The sequence below is a fragment of the Neofelis nebulosa genome, chromosome 7, assembly GCF_028018385.1.
Source record: "Neofelis nebulosa isolate mNeoNeb1 chromosome 7, mNeoNeb1.pri, whole genome shotgun sequence".
Lineage (NCBI taxonomy): Eukaryota > Metazoa > Chordata > Mammalia > Carnivora > Felidae > Neofelis > Neofelis nebulosa.
Window position 1 is genome coordinate 96401069 of NC_080788.1, and position 20066 is coordinate 96421134.

At 35.7% G+C, this 20066-nt stretch overlaps 1 protein-coding gene across 2 annotated transcripts in view; it reads right to left on the reverse strand.

Annotated features, from left to right (window-relative positions):
• MDGA2 (MAM domain containing glycosylphosphatidylinositol anchor 2) overlaps positions 1-20066 on the reverse strand; it is an 875114-nt gene that overhangs the window by 500749 nt on the left and 354299 nt on the right. For both annotated transcript variants that reach the window (XR_009264432.1, XM_058738955.1), the window contains exon 2: positions 5315-5454. Coding sequence is in view for 1 of the 2 variants with exons in the window: in XM_058738955.1 (XP_058594938.1) it covers positions 5315-5454 (140 nt within the window). In the remaining variant the exon portion in view is untranslated. The remainder of the gene's footprint in view (positions 1-5314; positions 5455-20066) is intronic.

Consider the following 20066-nt stretch of genomic DNA (forward strand, 5'->3'; position numbering starts at 1 on the left):
TTCCAGTATTTATTTGGGTGGGGGATATAAAAAGCTCATTTCCAATATCAAAGAGAAGAAAAAATGTCTGAGGCCAACCAAGCAAATACAGAAACACAACAAAAAGGAGTGACTTGCTTTCCTCTATAGCTAAGTGTAATATAAAGCCATTGAAATTAAAATAGCATGGCATGGTAGGAGAAGGGATAAGTAGAATGGTAGAACAGAATAATTCAATTTTGGGGCATCTGAATGGCTCAGTCATTTAAGCATTTGACTCTTGATTTTCACTCAGGTTGTGATCTCAAAGTTTGTGAGATCAAGCCCCACGTCAAGCTCTGGCTGACAGCACAGAGCTTGCTTGGAATTCTGTCTCTCCCTTCCCTTTCTGCCTCTCTCCTGCTCATGCACTTTCTATCTATCAAAATGAATAAACATTAAAAAAAGAAGAATTAAATTTTATTAGTGGTGAAAATAGCATTTTTAAGAACTTTTAAAAATGCTTTAATGTTACACACTATATAATAATTAAAATGTTAACAGTTCTCATTACGAGAGAAAAAAATTGTAACCACGTACGGTGACAGATGTTAACTAGACTTAACTGTGGTGATTATTTCTCTTGTACACCTGAACCTAATATAATGTTATATGTCAATTATACCTCAATTTTGTAAAAATAAAAAAATAGCATTTTAAAGCTGTAGGGTGGAATGCTGACTCTCCTGTCTGGATTAAGGCAGAGGGAAAGAAGAAGAAAAAAAAGAGAGAAAACACTAGACTAATACTTTGTACCATGGACAACACATTCCCTAATGATTAAATCATTAAATACATTAGCAACTATATAAGCTGTTAGAAAAGAAGTATACAATGTAAGATACATGGACATGAAAGGGATCTTATGAAAGTAGGTATAAAATTCAGAAGCCAAAATTGAAAAGATTAAAATGATTCATCTTTTAAAAACAAAATTATCCAAGTAAAAGTCACATAAGCAATATTAAAAGACACATCCTGGTAGATAAAATTTGCAACATAATTTTCAGATACTGAATTTATTTTTATAGGACGTAAAAAGTCCCTACGGGTCTGTAGGAAGACAAGCAGCTAACCCATAAGAAAATAAAGAAGGTAGATAAAAACAATCAACGGACAAAGGAGATGAACAAATGATTGATACGTGGGTGGGAAAATGTTCAAATTGGTAATTACGAAAATGCAAATTGAAACTTCACTATAGTATAATTCACTTCCTCACATCAAATTAGCAAAAATTTTAAAGATTCACTTGTGCTAAGGAATTAAGGTAAAGTCACTTTCAACTTTGGATAAATGCCATTTTGAAAAAGGAAACTATCCTACAATGACACTGGCAGACATGTAATCAGGACGTGCATAAACACATACACAATACCAGAAGTGCTCACTAAGTTATTATTTGTAATAGTAAAAATCTCTAAGTAATTCAATTTTAAACAAAATAGCAGCAATTCCATGTATCTAGTGCATCTATACAGTAGAATTTAGTGCATCCATACAAAGTATAATTCAGCCTCTGTGAAAATAGTGATCTAAGTCAGTGGTTCTCAAATTTCAGGATACATCAGGATTACCCAGAGTACTGGTGACAAGACAGATCACTGGCCCCAACACAGGATTTTCTGATGTGATGGGCACAAGAACTTTCCTTTCTAACACATTCTCTTCAGGGACCACACCTTGAGAACCACTAAGCTGGATCTATAGTTGGTGATTTGGACACGTGGACAGGTGAAAAATTCTAGCCACCGAATAATACTTTTCATTACCTAATTTAAAAAATGAAACTAAAACATTAACATATACAATCAGATTTATGGTAATGCACCTAACAAGGACTGCAAAATGATACATCAAACTATTTAACATAAACCTCTGGGAGGTGAGTGGGACAGTGACAGGGAACATTTTGTAAATATCTCATTGTTTAAATCACGTATAAGAGAGCTATATTAAGAATTCATTTGTTATTGATGTGATAATATTGAGAGAGAAGAGAGGAAGGAAAGAAGGAAGAAAAGAAAAGAGAAAGGGAGTGATGGAGGAAAAAAGAAAAGAAGAAAGAGAAAGAGAGTGGGTAGCTGAATCTTGAAATTATGGACATGTAGAGGTAATATTAGGTTTAGAGATTTACTAACAAATCGTTGCCTCCCCCTGCTTTCTTACCTCTTCATATATGTTATAATAAACCTTCATTAAATGAAGTAGTCTGAACATAGTCCTAGTCCTTGCAAGCTAAGCAAAGGTAATTAACAGAAATGTAAAAGCTCTGTGGAGTATTAAAACACAAAAAATATTGAAATTTATTTAAATGGGTCTAATTTAAAGTAGGCCACAGGAATGCTAAGAACCACTTTATAAATCTACTTATTTTCATACTTACATATTCAACTCTAGACTTTAAAGTCTAATCATAAATTGCTTTAAAACAATGAATAAAAACCCAGCATATATTTTATTACATACCAATATAATGCTTATTTACATGCCAACTACATATATATGTGTATGTGTGTGTGTATATATATATATATATATATATATATATATATACATACATACAATACCCATTTAACTCTCAAAAGGATTCTATGATATAGGTATGATGTTTACCATCATCCTTTGTATACAGATAAGACACCTGAGGCATAGAGAAAAGAGAGGTCAAGGAACTTTCCCGCACTCATGCGGGAAGTCACAGTGGATCTAGGGTCATACCCAGGTAGTTTGGTCCCAGTGCCATACTATTAACTACTGCACTGTACCCTCCTCTCCTTTATTTATTTCCCTTGCATACGATAATATCTTCAGGCCATTACATATTGCCAGATGATATATTTTTGAAGAGAATTTTTTTTAATCTAGAAAAAAATGCTGCCTTTGAACACTTCTGGAAATGGGGACTTTTATGACTCTCACTGCCAACAGGAATAGACAACAGATTAAGGAATCTCCTGAAGAGTGGAGTACCTCACTCTTCCAGTGCATTCCCAACCTATCACATTCAGATGAGCCAAGAGAGCCAGGAGGTCGTTCCAGCTTCATGGCCTCAGCCAAGAGAAACCATCCTCAGGACCAGCTGCTATCAGCATGCCCTTTAGCGTTTGGCCAGGATGTCGATGCCCAGCTGTTCTGTCAGCTTTCCTTATACAGTTTGTTGACAAAGAAGAGGCCTGGTTAATTTTTCAAGCGGGTGATATAAACTGAAACTGTGTCACCTGTGAATGCCTGAATTACTTCTAGGAATGAAGAAATAACAATACTGAGACAACTTTTTCCTAGGGTCAGAAAACACTGAAATGGCTCCAGCAATGGAACTGCTTAGAAAACACACACACACACACACACACACACACACACACACACACACACACAAGGCAATAATCTACTTCTTTGTTACAGAATTATTTTGGATTGGCCAGACATCAGAGATTATACTCCAGATTGTGAATCATTGCAGACAAAATGCATGAAGAAAATAAGAAATTCCTAATACTAAGGGAACATAAGGATGGAGATGAGGGAGCAGACAGCAGGGATGACTTTTTAAAAAGATAGAAAGTTGCATTTTTAAGTGTAATTTGTAGTTTAGAAGGTGCTGAATTTGGTGGGTTTGGTGTGGGAATGATGGAAGGATTAAAGAGTCTTCTCTTGCCACAAACTGCCTCTCATTTGGCAATTTGTGGCTTCTTTTAGATTTGGACATTCATATTTTGATCCCAACTTTTTGATTTTGGAATTGTTATTCTATATATACAAATACAAAAACTATCATCAAATTATAACAGCACTAAATTTTCTGTGAGATAATATTCTTGAGTTAATGTCATCATTTTTTAAATTTCAGCAAAATTATTTTTATTGAAGTCCATTGTTTCTATACGAATTTTAAAATACAAAGGTCTGACATATAAGTTTTTCTATATCCAATTTTAATAACTATCATTTTTGTCCTTGTATGTATAGTTTTGCAATCATTGTTTTCCATGAAGTCTAATCGTAATAGGTCAAATTGTATAGAACTCAAATTTATTAATGTAATCTCATTCTTTAATCAATTTTCAGTTAAAAGCAAGTATTATAATTTATCGTTTCAGCCATTGTGAATTTTAATTTTAATAATTATTTTTAAAATTTAATAACAATTAGGTTTAATAATCATATTTTCTAGATTACTTTTTACTGTCTTTCATTTTACCAACAGAGTAGCATTAAATTTTATATTTTACCGTTTTAGTTTTAGTCATGGTCCTATTTATCCATCTATTGCTTCATTCTATGAAGTTCATTTGCTTATTTTTATTTGTTCTTCAGGTCACAATGGTAAGGTCAAACATCTTTGTGTATTAAGAGTTATGGTTGGTAGGAGCAAAAGAGAAGGTTAAAATGATGAGTTCATAAAATCTCCACACTGCCCCTTACTTTCTCCTCTAGTGGTGTTAGATGGATTTTTTTTTCCTGTAACACTAATACTTAAAATATGCAGCTTTGCCACCAAATGAGATCTCTCTTCCATCATAGTGTCCGTATCGATTGCCAGTGCAGATTTTGAACCAGGCAGGTTAAATATATGACAATAAGAATCGGCAATTACTGACTAAAACATCCTGAATATTCTGTATTGAATCTGAATTAAATTTTTACATCATGAATACACAGCCTAACTATATTACCTTCTGCCTAACTCTTTCTTTCACTCCTACAAACTTTTGCTTTGCTCATTATTTATAATTTTAGTGCCCTTTGAAAGTCTCAATTTCTGTTCCTGCTATTAAAGTAGCTTATGAAAGCTGTAGCAGATGACTCTGAAAGCCTGAATGCATACACCTGCAAACATTTGTTTTTCAAAGTTTTCTATGAATATAATGATGAGGAGTAAGGAAAGTGCATGTGACCTCGTGCACCACATTCTTCAGAACAAATGCTTCCTCAGCTGCAATTATGTCATCATGAAATCATGCTCCACATTCTAAAATAAACTCATTGCCATATGAATTGTTATCTTACTGAGATATTTTTGTAGTTGTCTTTTTAACAGCTTCCTTAGAAGTGTCTTCCAAATTTCTCACAATACCAAAACAAAAAAATTCTTCATCTTATCCAAGTGAATACTTCAAACGTGAATGTTCAGCAATCACCACCCTTATCCTGCACTGCAGACACGCAGTGACTTCAATGTCTCTCTCTCTCACACACACACAATTTTTTTAGCTAAATCTCCTGAAATATGTACATTTTGACTTGCAAGAAAGGTCAATGAGAGTTTCCCTCACTGTCACGGTTCGGGACTCACCTGTGGACGTGGATGTCCTGTGACCAGACAGGTCAGTTCTAGGGTTTCTCCTTCCCGTATAGTGTAGACCCTTTCAGAGTAGCGCTCCTCCTCAATGTTACAGGCCAAGCCTGAATGCACAATACGAACCGTTGGGGGAGCTGTCGAGTCAAGAAGAAGAGAGACAAGACATATAAAAAAAAGTGAGTAAACTCTCCTCCCATGAATCATCTTGGTTGTCAGAGCAATTCTTATTAGACTTTACCACAGTCAGATCCATCAGTCTTAACACTTTGAGCAACCCCAAGGGATTAAAGATATTGCTGGACAGGAAGCTTTAAACTTTTCTAACAGTCACCAATACATTCTGAAAATGGCAAAGGGGAACATGATGGTAGGAGAAAACTCATGACTTAGGAACTCATCATCATTACAAGACTGCATGATGAGATCTGAATGCTAAAATGGGAGAGGTCCTTCCTTTTCTGAAACCCCAAATTTAATATAGTAAAGGACGCTGCCCAAAATCTAAGCAGTGCAACCTCCAGAGACTAACAGAAAGAATAAAGGAATTTAAATGAAAAACACTGGCATTTTTCTACTAATTTTGTAAGCCTTGTGGTGCAAATAGAGTGCTAATGAATGAGAAGATTTTGTTGTCAGGAATTGAACATCAACTTAGCTTTCAATATTTACAGACTCTTGTGTTGATATGAGCAAAAGATGATTGTTGAATTAAGCCATTGAAGAAGGCAATAAATCATTGATTCCCAAGTATAAAATTCTGATTCAAGAGAGACATAGTTCTCATGAAGCTATCCAAATTCCTAAGTGTTATTTTCTCCTCTTTCAATACCACACAGGCCAATAAAACTTGACTAGCATTAAATGACTTACTTATCACTGAAAATCCACTATATGCAAAAACTCTTCCAGTCATAAGAAACACTTAGATAATAAAATATGTTTGCTGTCACCAAAGAGATAAATGTCAGTTACTAGCTTCAAATTGGAGATCATTCTCATTTGTGAATTCAGGATTTTTATTTGTAATAAACACATTTGGGAATGGAGGAGAAAGGGTTATTTTAATTAAAGGCAAGTGGAAAGGCTACATCTACAGGTAAAGGATAGTAATCTCAAGAATTTCCTGTAGCAATCTTAACCTAAACATCAGTATTGTCAGTAGATGCTATGGTTGCTTAAAAATTAATGAAAGCATACTTGGAATTCTTTATGTAACATTAAAAAGATCATGAATATCATAGAATTTGGTTGAACTTGGTGATTCTACGGAGGAAATAAAATGAATATAAGTCCAACTTATGGGAAAATTTCTTCTGGAAAAATCTGTGTTCTGAAAGTAATACAAAAGAAAAAGTTTCCAATATCTAATACTTTGTTTTATATAAACTAATGTATATAGCGTTAACAATCGAAAACCATATTTTATTATCGTTCTCAATTTCAAACAGAAACTGATAGAAAAGTCTATTTATAGATAATAAAATCATTGGGTATTTCAAGTTCTTTCTGGATTCCCAAGCAGAGTCCTGTTCTTCAACTTTCAAATTCAGGATCTCAGTTTCCAATACCCAGCATCAAATGACATGTAAAGATTTCCAGCAGGAAGATAAGAAGATTTAGAAAAGTAATTCTTACATTCACTATGCACAAAAACAATTCCCCAGAAACCTGTTTAAAATCCAGATTTCAGAGGTATGGCCAGAGATCTGTTATGGATGCAGAAAACTCAAGAATCTGCATTTTTGCCGAGCACCCAGATGATAACGATGCCAGTGCTACTTAGGCCAGATGATCAAAAATAATTTTCTAAGTCTTATAAGTATTTCTTGACTCAAGGAAAGTACTCCAAGGAATAAAATATCATTTTCCTTTTAATATTGTCAAGTAACTAAATTTCATGCATGCATCATTTCATTGGTTTGAACATTAAATTATGTTCAAAAAAATCAAATGTTTTGTTTGATCTATAAAATCAATTTATCAAAAAAAAATTCACCATGTCTTTGGACCCTGTCTAGACACTGTAATAATTTGTTTAGTTTTATGACATTAGAAATGCTTATCTGCAGCGTTTTTCTGGGTGTTCTGATACACTGCACACAATGTTTCTGACATATCATTTCCTATAAGGATCAACCTTAAACTTCAAAGAAGCAAAATCAGAGAGCTACTTATTTTTAAGCATCTATAATAAAACTGTATACGTATTATAGAGGTTAACAAACTGATGACAATTAATAAACATTTTCTTTCTTTTTTTTTTTTTAATTTTTTTAACGTTTATTTATTTTTGAGACAGAGAGAGTCAGAACATGAACGGGGGAGGGTCAGAGAGAGGGAGACACAGAATCTGAAACAGGCTCCAGGCTCTGAGCTGTCGGCACAGAGCCCGACGCGGGGCTCGAACTCACAGACTGTGAGATCATGACCTGAGCCGAAGTCGGCCGCTTAACCGACTGAGCCACTCAGGCGCCCCAATAAACATTTTCAAAACAGAAATAGAAAATACAGATTCACTACTTTGAAATATTATTCTATGCCAAATGTATCTTAATAAGTGATAGCACACATTTACTAATACATCTAATTATAGAGTAACATAACAATTTTTCCAGATTAATTTACACATTATTTTTGTTTTAATTTCAAATCAATGAATAGCATTGTTATTTTAAGATATATCTTTCCAAAGCATCATTATGCAAATAAGTAGCTTTATTTAAAACATGAAAATTATACAATAAGCACACTGTGTTCATGTACAAGGCTTAATTTTCTACTTTCTTCTATATTTTAACACGTTCTTAGGAAAGGTAATGCCTATATATTGTAATCATTGTGAACCTACTGTCTATCTTATGGTAAGGTAGAATATTCTACCAAAGTTTAGGGGTGGAAGATGTATTTTTCCTAGTATGCATTAAAATATGTGCTTAGTACTTTCATTGCTCAGTGATAAAAGGAGTATTTTGCAAGCTTTCACTAACTCTTTGGTCTGCAGAAAGCTCAACTGAAAAGGTCTTAGTTCATCCAGGTCAACACTCTTATTTCCAAATTGGGGACATCAAGTGACCTGCTCATAGGCCTGTAGCTAGTTGTGGCCTAAATGAGACCAGAACCACTGGTCCTTTGTTCTTTTCACTACTTCATGCTATTAAAACTATGTCTGACATAGTTAAATAAGGGCTCTAAATAACTCCTAAACTAGACTTACACTACACTAGAGGGAAGAAAAAGATTAAGTGTTCACGAAGTAGAGCACTGCAAGTAGACCAACAACATAAACACTATAATTGCTACAAACAACCAAAGTAATATTGTCCCACTTCATCATCCTGCCTCCAGTATGTGCCCAACCCAAGAAATCTCACAACTGCCAAAATAATATGCTGAAAATTTCTATTTTCAACATGTCCTCTTCCTGCCTAAGGATCCATGATGTCTCTGCATGACGTTTCACAGAGGAACGCCTCAAAGAGTTCTGTAAAGGTCCTCATACTGACTATCCAATCTGAAACCATACTTCTCTGTAACATCAGCCCACCAGGGGTAAGGTAAAGAGCACTGAGATTTTAAGCCTTTGAGCTCATATACAGATCTTCAAGCATGTATTTATTGAGCAACTGCTATCCATCAGATACGAGAGGCTTTGCTCACATATCCTCCCATCTAGAATTCCCAGACAGATATTTAGACCAATGTTCCTGACACCTTCTTGGATTATTTAGCAATGATTCTCCTTTCTTTTCTTCAGGAGATATGTACTGCCCAGTGATTTTCCTTTTCCTTAACACTCTAATTTTACATTAAGCATATCATTGCCAGGATGAGCACCATTTTTGGCATCTGCTCCGTATCACATGATTCAGAATGCAGAGTAGATTTACATTTAATAATTTATTTTAATTTCATAATTAATTCCAAATTTATGTTTTAGCAAATATCACTATAATGACACCAACATCCTATTTTAGCAAAATATCAACTATTATGGCATTGAATTTACTTAACTCTAAATATAAATGCAATTTGCAGTACTCTAACTGAAGCATGTCATCTTTTATCCTCTGCCTTGTTGAAAAAAGCCTCAATTCATCATCCTGAAATTGGACTAAGGGTTATGATCCCCTTTGCCCTGTAGAGTCAGCAATAAATTAAAATGTTAAAATATTGCATGAGACTCATATTCATCCAAATTTGTTTGAAGTAAACCAAATCCCATTACGTAAAATCTTTCCTAACACTAATCACATCAACTCCCTTAATTCGAGTAAATTGGCTTTGGGTTCAAAAGGTCAGCCTGAAAGGGCAAAAGAGAGATATTCTTTTATCTTGTTAGAGTATACTTTTGAAAGTTAAACCAAATTCTCTCTGTATGCTGTTGGAGAAAGGACACAAAGAAATTATGCTCCAATGGCAACAATCAGGAGCATTTCTAGGCTTTCATTCTCATATACAGACTTTCAAGCATATATTTACTGAACAACTGCTGTAGATCAGGCAGAAGGCTATGTCCTGGGGATATAAAACTTAATGTTGTGAGCTGTACCTTTTAGCGGCTTACAGCCCATAGGGTCTGTCCAATTAGGAAGGAGGGAAGGAGGGAAGGAAGGAAGGAAAGAAGGGTGGTACTCTAACAGAAGAAAGTGAAAAGTACTATAAGAGGACAACCCAGAAGATGTCTAAATCTGCCTGGAGGTTTCTAACATGAGTCAGTGACATGTAACCTAGGTCTAAAACCATGTGGTGGGAACAAAGGAGGACACTCCAGAAAGAGGAAGCAGTGCACTCAAAGCCACGTCTGCAAGAGACTGCCTGCAGTGTTTAGGACATAACTACATTAAAATGTGGCCCACGTAGTTTATAACTTACTCTAAATGTTGACACTGGCGCCACTCTCTCAACTTGCCATTATGTCTCGAGACACAGCAGAGACGCCGTATAGTCCTAGGAATGGAAATGAGGGCAGAGACCTACTTCAGCGGGTTTTGTTAGACAGGAGTTGAAGACTAACTCCAGGTGGGGTGAAGGAGGAGTTAAGATGACACAGAAGTTTACACTTCAGTTAACTAGGTGGGAGATGACTGTTTAAATAGAAAATGCCTGTTGAGCACCAGGCTAGCTCAGTCAGTAGAGAATACAACTTTTGACCTCACGGTCCTGAGTTTGATCTCCCTGTTGGGCCTAGACCTTATTTTACAAAAAAAAAAAAAAAAGAATAGAAATAAAATGCTCTCTTGATCACTACATACTCCACATTATTCATAGGTGGAAAAGATTTGAGATCAGGCGTTCTGAGCCCAAATCATGGAGGGGAGGACTTTGTTAGAGAAAAGACTTAGCTGCAAAGCATTTTCAAAAAAGTCGTTTTCCAATAGCAGGCAAGCTATTAGCCAGTAAACAGGTTTGGTATTAGGAGTTTTCTCTTGTCTAAGAACTCCAGATAAGAGCTTTGCACTTTGGTAAGTCCCTCAAATCCCTGATCCAACTACTCTCTTTGGAAATCCAGTTGCCAATATAATCTTGACACTCTTCAACACCAGGTCAAGACAGCTTATGTTCTTGATGCAGGTCCCAGATTTCCTGGGACAGGCAATGTGGAGAGGGATGCTCATTGGCCCCCTCTCAGAAGCCCTGGTAAAGACATCAGGGAACCACCCAGCACCAGCATCTCTCACACATTCTGTCAAGAGACAGAGACACAGAGACAGAGAGATAGAACATCTCACACCTCACTGCTCTCACATGGCTAGAGATAATACAGTTGACATTGTTAGTTAACAGCATTCTCTTAGCAAGCACTCAGTTGCGCTTTTCAAGCAAACATAACAATAATCAAATTTCTTCCCATTCTCCATTTTTGATTTAAGTGATCACATGCTTCCATAAAACGCTTCTCAGTTTTGCTGAACATCTTACATTTAGCTAATTGACACTGTCAATACTTGGCCTCTTCTGCTTATTTCACACAATCTCCAATACAGCACATTTAAATAGTAATTCTAAAAATGGTGTCTTCCTTTCTTAATTTCTCTCTCCCACCCAAGTGACTGGTTTAAGATAGAAGATGAGTCTTCTCCTCCCTCCTTTTTTCAGTATGATCTTCCAATTCAATACTTAAATTAAGTATTGTGTCTTTAGGCAGAGTCCATATTTATCCTTCTTGTTGTTTACAACAATTTGCTTAGTATCTTTTTTCTTAGGCGCATCATATTACATATTCCGATATAACAAACACAGGGAAGAAGAGAATAGGAAGATTTCGTTGATGAGGTGAAGAATTCAGTTTTAGATGCTAATGGTGAGCTGACCAACAACGGAAAAGTCACCGCTGTACATAAAGATTTAGAACTTCCAGAGTAGTGGGTGGTTGACAACAAGAGAATAGGCGAAACCTTGAAAACAGAGAATGCAAAGTGAGAAATGAAGAGGATAATGATAGAAACAGAGGAGTATGAATTCTTAATACAGAGATGCCAAGAAAAAGACTTAATATGTTTCTAAAGTCAGAGAACTAAAAGGAAAACAAAGAAAATGTAGTTCTTTAAAAGTTACATTAAGAGGGGTGCCTGGGTGACTCAGTTGGTTAAGCGTCCGACTTGGGCTCAAGGTCATGATCTCGTGGTCTGTGAGTTCGAGCCCCACGTCGGGCTCTGGGCTGACAGCTCAGAGCCTGGAGCCTGCTTCAGATTCTGTGTCTTCTTCTCTCTCTGACCCTCCCCCATTCGTGCTCTGTCTCTCTCTGTCTCAAAAATAAATAAACATTAAAAAAAATTTTTTAAGTTACATAAAGAGATGCTCAAGCATGGGGAACTGTCCAAAATGTCACTTACAACAGGGTTGTCAGTTAGGAGGATCACAAACAAAAGGTCATTGCCTATGAGAGCTAGGATGGCATTTGGTGAATTTTGAGTGAGATATGGTATTAGAATAATGGGGTCAAAAGATGAATGAGGTAAGACTCAATGGAGAGAGAAAAGTCTTAGTAGGTCAAACCAACTTAGGGCAAAAAGTAAAACTTCTATTCAGGTTCACCCATAAGTGAAAAGGAATGTAAGTATAAAATGGAATCCTTTAACAATATCATACCATCATCTCAGAACTGCAAAGACTAATTATTTAATTTTTTTAATGTTTATTTTTGAGAGAGGGAGAGGACAAAGTGCAAGTCAGGGAGGGGCAAAGAGGGAGGGATACACAGACTCCAAAGCAGGCTCCAGGCTCTGAGCTGTCAGCACAGAGCCAGACGCAGGACTCAAACTCACAAACCGGGAGATCATGACCTGAGCCAAAGTTGGATGCTTAACCGACTGAGCCACCCAGGCGCCCTGCAAAGACTAATTATTTACATTATATAGTAAACAAACCATAATGTTTGTGTTTTCAACATAAACAACTTTATGCAATACTATACTATTTTCTATAATTCTTCATCATTCTTTTAAAATTGACTTCCCTGGGGTGCCTGGGTGGCTCAGTGGGTTGAGCGTCTGACTTCGGCTCAGGTCATGATCTCATAGTTCATGGGTTCAGCCCTGCGTCGGGCTCTGTGCTGACAGCTCAGAGCCTGGAGCCTGCTTCGGATTCATTGTCTCCCTCTCTGCCCCTCCCCTGCTCGTGCTCTGTCTCTCTCAGTGTCTCAAAAATAAATAAACGTTAAAAAAATTTTTTAATTGACTTTCCTAAAATCCTACCTGTTCTTCTTTTCCTTCTTTTTTTCCCTCTGTTTACTCTTTTACAAGTTTAACTTTTGTCAATTTCTGCACCACATATGCAGAAATCTCTCAAAACTATCTAATTTCTTCTATAAAAAATACAATCAAGGTTAATCCCTACAGCACATAAATATACTTAAATGAACCCATATTTTATTTATTTATTTATTTATTTATTTACTTTTTTTTTTTTTTTTCAACGTTTTTTTTTTTATTCATTTTTGGGACAGAGAGAGACAGAGCATGAACGGGGGAGGGGCAGAGAGAGAGGGAGACACAGAATCGGAAACAGGCTCCAGGCTCCGAGCCATCAGCCCAGAGCCTGACGCGGGGCTCGAACTCACGGACCGCGAGATCGTGACCTGGCTGAAGTCGGACGCTTAACCGACTGCGCCACCCAGGCGCCCCTATTTACTTATTTTTTTAAACTTTTTTTAATTTTTTTTTCAACGTTTTTTATTTATTTTTGGGACAGATAGAGACAGAGCATGAACGGGGGAGGGGCAGAGAGAGAGGGAGACACAGAATCGGAAACAGGCTCCAGGCTCTGAGCCATCAGCCCAGAGCCTGACGCGGGGCTCGAACTCACGGACCGCGAGATCGTGACCTGGCTGAAGTCGGACACTTAACCGACTGCGCCACCCAGGCGCCCCGATGAACCCATATTTTAAAAAGAAAAGAAAAACAGAGACAAACCAAGAGCATTTATCTTCCCATCAAGGCCTCTTCTTGTCCTTCCTTTACAGTTTAGTGCTTAGAAATAACAGTACACACTCTAAGCCATCCTTCTGCGTCTGCTTTGCTATCCTCAGACCACAGCAGCCTGGCTTCTGCCTATTGCTTGTATTTATAAAAGGAAAATAGAAGATGGTAAGCTGCTAGATTTGGCATTATTTTGGTCTTCTACCTCTCCTTCAGTCTTAGTTTATCTGCCTTTGCCTCCATGAAACTATAAGGATCTTATGAAATTATACCCTTACTCTACATTTTAAAACAACATAGACTTATTAAATCCCACTAATATACTCACTACACTCATGAATATAAACACATATGGAAACATGCCCATAAACAAAATGTTCAATTTGTATGTCTATTCTAATAATTTCCTTAAAATGTAGTTAAAATCCCTCTGTCATTGCCCTAAGTAATCCCAAATAGGGCAATAGTCTGATACACAAACAACATACAGATTATTTTAGTCAATTTTTAGTTCCAAAAAAAAAATCAGTTAGAAACTGACATTTGACTTTTTTGATTCATTGATTTCTTTTAATTAACTACTATTTCAGCATCAGTGTGAACTCATTTCCCTCCCCCTTTCCCCTCAACCTATATATTTGATTAACACAATATTCCTATTCACATCAGAGAAATACCTTTTTATATTTACAAAATATAAAAATATATTTTATATATAATAAAATAAAAGTACTAAGATCCTGTTGATTATTCTGGATTTAACCAAAAGAAGGCCGTATCTACCTCATATGACTTTGAGAAAAGGCTCTTAATATGAAAAGTTTTAAATATTTTGCATTATTTCTTCAGTACATGCTGAGCAGCATTGTTGTAAGTTAATTGAGCTCCCCTGAGAGACTCTCCAAAGCCCAAAAATAAGGTAAGAAAATTAAACCCTGAAGCCTCTGCTTTTAGAAAGGAGCTATTAATGTTTTCTAAATAACAGAAGTTAATATGATTTTTTAGGTTAGTGTCAGCTAAGTATTTAAAGAAAAGTGTTTAAGTTAAAAATTTTAACTCAAGTTATCTGTTTATATGCAACAGATACTATTTAAGACGGAAGAAAGTCTGTCATCAAAAGAAAGTAACAATAATAATGTAATTATATACATGAAATATCTCTGATGAATACAGATACAAAATTCATCAACAAAATATAAGCAAACAAAATCCAAAAATATGTTAAAAAATCATTTACCATGATCAAATAGGATTTTTTCCAGGGATCCAAGGGTGGTTCAATACTCACAAACCAATCAATGTGGTATATTATGTCAACAAGAGAAAGGATAAAAACCATATGATCATCTCAATACATGTATAAAAAACATTTGACAAAGTGCAACATCCATTCATGATAAAAAATCCTCAACAAACCAGGTTTAAAGGAACATACCTCAACATAATAAAGGCCACACATTAAAAATCACTGCTACCATCATACTCAATGGTAAAAAACTGAAGAGCTTTCCTTCTAAGATGAGGAACAAGACAAGGATGTTCACTCTCACACTTTTATCCAACATAGTTTTGGAAGTCCTAGTCACAGCAATCAGACAAGAAAAAAAAAGGGGGGGGCATCTAAAGTGGTAAAGAAGAAGTAAAACTTTGACTATTTGCAAATGGCATGATACTCTCTCTATAAAACCCAAAAGACTCCATCAAACAAACTAATAGAACTGATAAATTAATTCAGTGGAGTTGCAGAATACAAAATTAGTACACAAATCTGTTGCATTTCTGTATATTAATAATGAATTTGCAGAAAGCGAAATTAAGAAAACAATCCTATTTACAAATGCACCAAAACTAATAAAATAACTAGAAATAAACTTAACCAAGGAGGTGAAAGACCTGTACTCTGTACAAGTAAACACTGATGAAAGAAATTGAAGATGACACAAATAAATGGAAAGATATTCCATGTCCCTGGATTGAAAAGTCAATATTACTAAAATGTCCATACAACACAAAGTAATCCACAGATTTAATGTGATCTCTATCAAAATACCAACATTTTTCACAGAACTAAAACAAAATACTATTAAAATTTGTATTGAACCACAAGACTATGAATTGCCAAAGTAATCTTATAAAAGAAGAATAAAGTTGGAGGTATCACAATCCAAGATTTCAAGATATACTACAAAGCTAATCTAAATAGTACAGTATTAGCACAAAAATAATCACATAGATAAATGGAACAGGATAAAGAGCACAGGAATGAACCCATGTCTATATGGTCAGTCAACCTATGACAAAGAAGGCAAGAATATACAATGGGAAAAAATGACAGTCTCTTCAATAAATGGTGCTGGGAAAACTGACAGCTACATGTGAAAGAATGAAACTGGACCACTTTTCTACACTCTACACAAAAATAAATCCAAAATGCATTAAAGCCCTAAATGTGAGACCTGAAACCATAAAAATCCTAGAATAAGCCCTAGGCAATAATTTCTTTAACATCAGCCATAGAAACATTTTTTTCTAGGTATGTCTCCTCAGGCAAGAGAAAGAAAAGCAAAATTAAAATATTGGGACTACACCAAAATGGAATGCTTTTGCAGAGCAAAGGAAACCAACAAAACAACAAGATAACCTACTAAAAAGAAAAAGATATTTGCAAATGATATACCTGATACAGGATTAATATCCAAAATATGTAAAGCACTTACACAACTCAACACCAAAAAAGCCCAAATAATCAAATTAAAAGACAAGCAGAGGATCTGAACAGATATTTTCCAAGAAGGATATACAGATGTCCCACAGAAATATGAAAAGATATTCAATATCACTCATCATCAGGGAAATGCAAATCAAAATCACAATGAGATATCACCTCACACCTGTCAGAATGGCTAAAATCAAAAACTCAAGAAATACCATGTGTTGGCGAGGATGTGGAGAAAAAGCAACCCTCATGCTCTGTTGATGGGAATGCAAACTGGTACAGCCACTGTGGAGGACAATATGGAGGTTCTTCAAAAATTTAAACTAGAATTACCATTTGATCCACTAACTCGACTACTGGGTATTAACCCAAAGAAAATGAAAACACTAATCTGAAAAGATACATGCATCCTTTTGTTGATTGCAGAATTATTACAATAGTGAAGATAGGAAGCAGCCCAAGTGTTCATCTATAGATAAATGGATAAAGAAGAGGTGGTATACACACACACACACACACACACACACACACACACACACACGCTGGAATACTACTCTGCCATAAAAAGCAGATCTTGCCATTTGTAACAACATGGATGGATCCAGAGTATATTATGCTAAGCAAAATAAGTCAGAGAAAGACAAATACTATACAATCTCACTCATATGTGGAATGTAAAAAAACAAAACAAATGAACAAACAAAAAGAGACAAAAAAACCAGACTCTTAAATAGAGAACAAACTAGTGGGTGGGTGCCAGAGGGGAGGTGTGTAGGACAAGTGTGAAATACATAAACAACACTAAGAACAGAAAATAAAATGACCTTCAATAATAATACAACTATGTGCATGAAATTTTGAAGTTAAACACAAAAATCAGTAATGCAATTTAAGTTGTAATGTTAAAACAAGAATAAAACCAATAATGTTTTTGTATAAAAGAACTACCTTGTAATGTCATTTTCTAATATTATCCATTCAGGGTACTAACTTTGCAGAAAATCAAACACATAACAGCAAAATATAATCTAAACTATATTCCACAAAATAACATTTTGTGTCCTATTTTTCTTAAGTGAAACAATATAAAAATTTTAAATTTTATTACATGGAGGTTTCTATATTTGCAAATTCGGATTTCATCAAAAATATCTGTTTTCACCTAGAAGCATAACCTTTTAATATCTATAGCTAAAACTTCAAAGACTCTTATATGTTTTATAGATGAAAAACACATTTCACTGAATCTAAGGTTTTTAACATTCCTTTTTTCAAATAGAGCATTTGACAACCTCTTATGTGTGTTCCATAGAGGAACCGTGGACCTCCAAGTCTTAGTTGGCCTCCAGTTCCCTACATCCTTGTCTCTACGTGGACATTCCTAGCCCAAACCCTTGACTATGTTCTTCCTGGTATTTTACAGGGGAAATATCTGACTTACACCTAGCAAATATTTGAAAGCCCATCAAATATTTTGTTAATCTTGTATTTTGCTCACAAAGGATTTGTGTGGACTAAGCTGGGTACCCCAACTTGAAGGTAATTATTATGGGGAACTGCACATTCCTCTTCCTGGGAAGGAATGAGATACCCTATACACAAGTTCCTGGCTTTCTATTGGATGCTATAGCACATTCTGAATTGTTTGCAACTAGAAGTTGAATCATGTCTCTAATTAATAAATTTTAGAAAAATAAAAAATAACTACTCCAGAAACTTTGAAGCCTAGGCCGTAGACTATCAACCTCAACAACAAGCTGAGACAAACACTATCTTGCTTTTATGGCACTGTTCTTTTGGGCTTTGAATCAGTGTGGGGGCACGGTAATGGAGACACAGACCCTATTATAACACTGCAAGAGGGGGCAGCATTTAATCCTTAAAACCTTTGATTAGGTCTTCTCCCTCTAAATCAAACTTGTGAAATGGCTTCCTCCTAATAATGTCAGAAGCTATGTATCATGCAGTAAGTGAACCATCCAAGGTTCTTTGAACCACATCTTCCTTGCCCCTTATGAATTATTACCACATCTTATGAGATCAGGACTCTTGAAGCCACAGGTACTGATTACATCATTTTTTTTTTTATCCCTCTGGACTGAAATGTATACCTCAATATACTCATCCTTCAGTAAAATTAAGAGCTTTACAGCCTTCTGGAAGGAACTTAAGCTACAGCAAATACTAACTAAAATGAAATTAGTCTCATCATTGTGCTGCAACCTTAATCACAAATTGGGTATTTACAGAGAGCCATTATTTCTTCCAGTCTAGCTCATCAAAACAAAACAAAACAAAACAAAACAGAAAAAAAAAAAACAACAAGATTTACTACAGAATGTGCCAAAAATGAAAACTTCAATTTGCTTCTCCAAGAGTGGCAATGGCAAGCAGAAAATGTTGATGATCTGACCTGCCAATTTCCCCATTGTTTCTCTCCACTGAGAAATCACTGCCGTTGCCTGTGACTAACCCCAAGGAGAACAACTTCCTCAACATGTCAGGAAAATGCCTTCTGGACCCCAGAATGCAGGAATCAGTGTGCCAGTGAGCCACGCCCAAAATCCCCTACTGAACAGAGCAGAAACGAGATTATCACTAAGCAAAAATGAGTCAGAATCCACTAGGGCAATAATGTACTCCATGGACTGAGAATTTAGCAAACACCAGGCACCTGTGTAACGAATGTGATTCTGACAATCTCTAGTTCTCTCTAAAACCTGAAATGTTTATTTGTAATTTCCATTGAAGAAAACAAGACACCTTCAGTGAAATTCAATAAATTGTCAGCGTTTACTTTTAACTACAATTCTGCCTTACCCTAAAAAACAAATTTTGTTAGGGTGTCTGAGTGGTTCAGTTAGTGAAGCGTTCAACTCTTGATTTTGGCTGCAGTCATGATCTCGCAGTTTGTGAATTCAAGCCCTGCATCAGGCTCTGTGCTGATGGTGGGTAGCCTGCTTGGAATTCTCTCTTTCCCTGTCTCTCTGCCTCTCCCCTGCTCGCTCGCTTGCGCTCTCTCTCTCTCTCAAAAAAAAAAATAAATAAGCTTAAAAAAACACAAATTTTGTTGTGTTTCATTTTGCGGTGCTGCATCTTTTTAAAAGGTCAAACATTCCTTTATATCTTTGGAATTTAGGGGGGAAGAACCAAAAACAGAAAGAAAATTATCAATCATTTATATACTGATAGGTAAAACGTGTTTTTATTACACTACTTGGTGCCATAAGACTCAAAGTAAAAACATCTGTCTCAATCATGTAATGTGACACATAAGCAATTATTAGTAAGTCTTATCATCCACCATCCAATTATTTTAAATATTAAGCTTTGACAATTTCAAACATACACATACTTTCTCTGCTTCCACGTCACACTTGCACTCATCGTCTTAATCTCAATGGTAAAGATAACACCTGCCTATCTGTCTGGACCCACCAGGTTTTTTCCCATGAACTTCAGTCCATTTTCAAAAATTGATTTAGAGTCTTCTGACTTTTCTTAAACTATGTTTCTGGACTTTGAATATCCTACCCTCTTCTTTGCACTGCTGTTTGTCTGATATATGAAAATCCAGTGAATGACCACGCCCATTATGATTCAAGTCACCAGC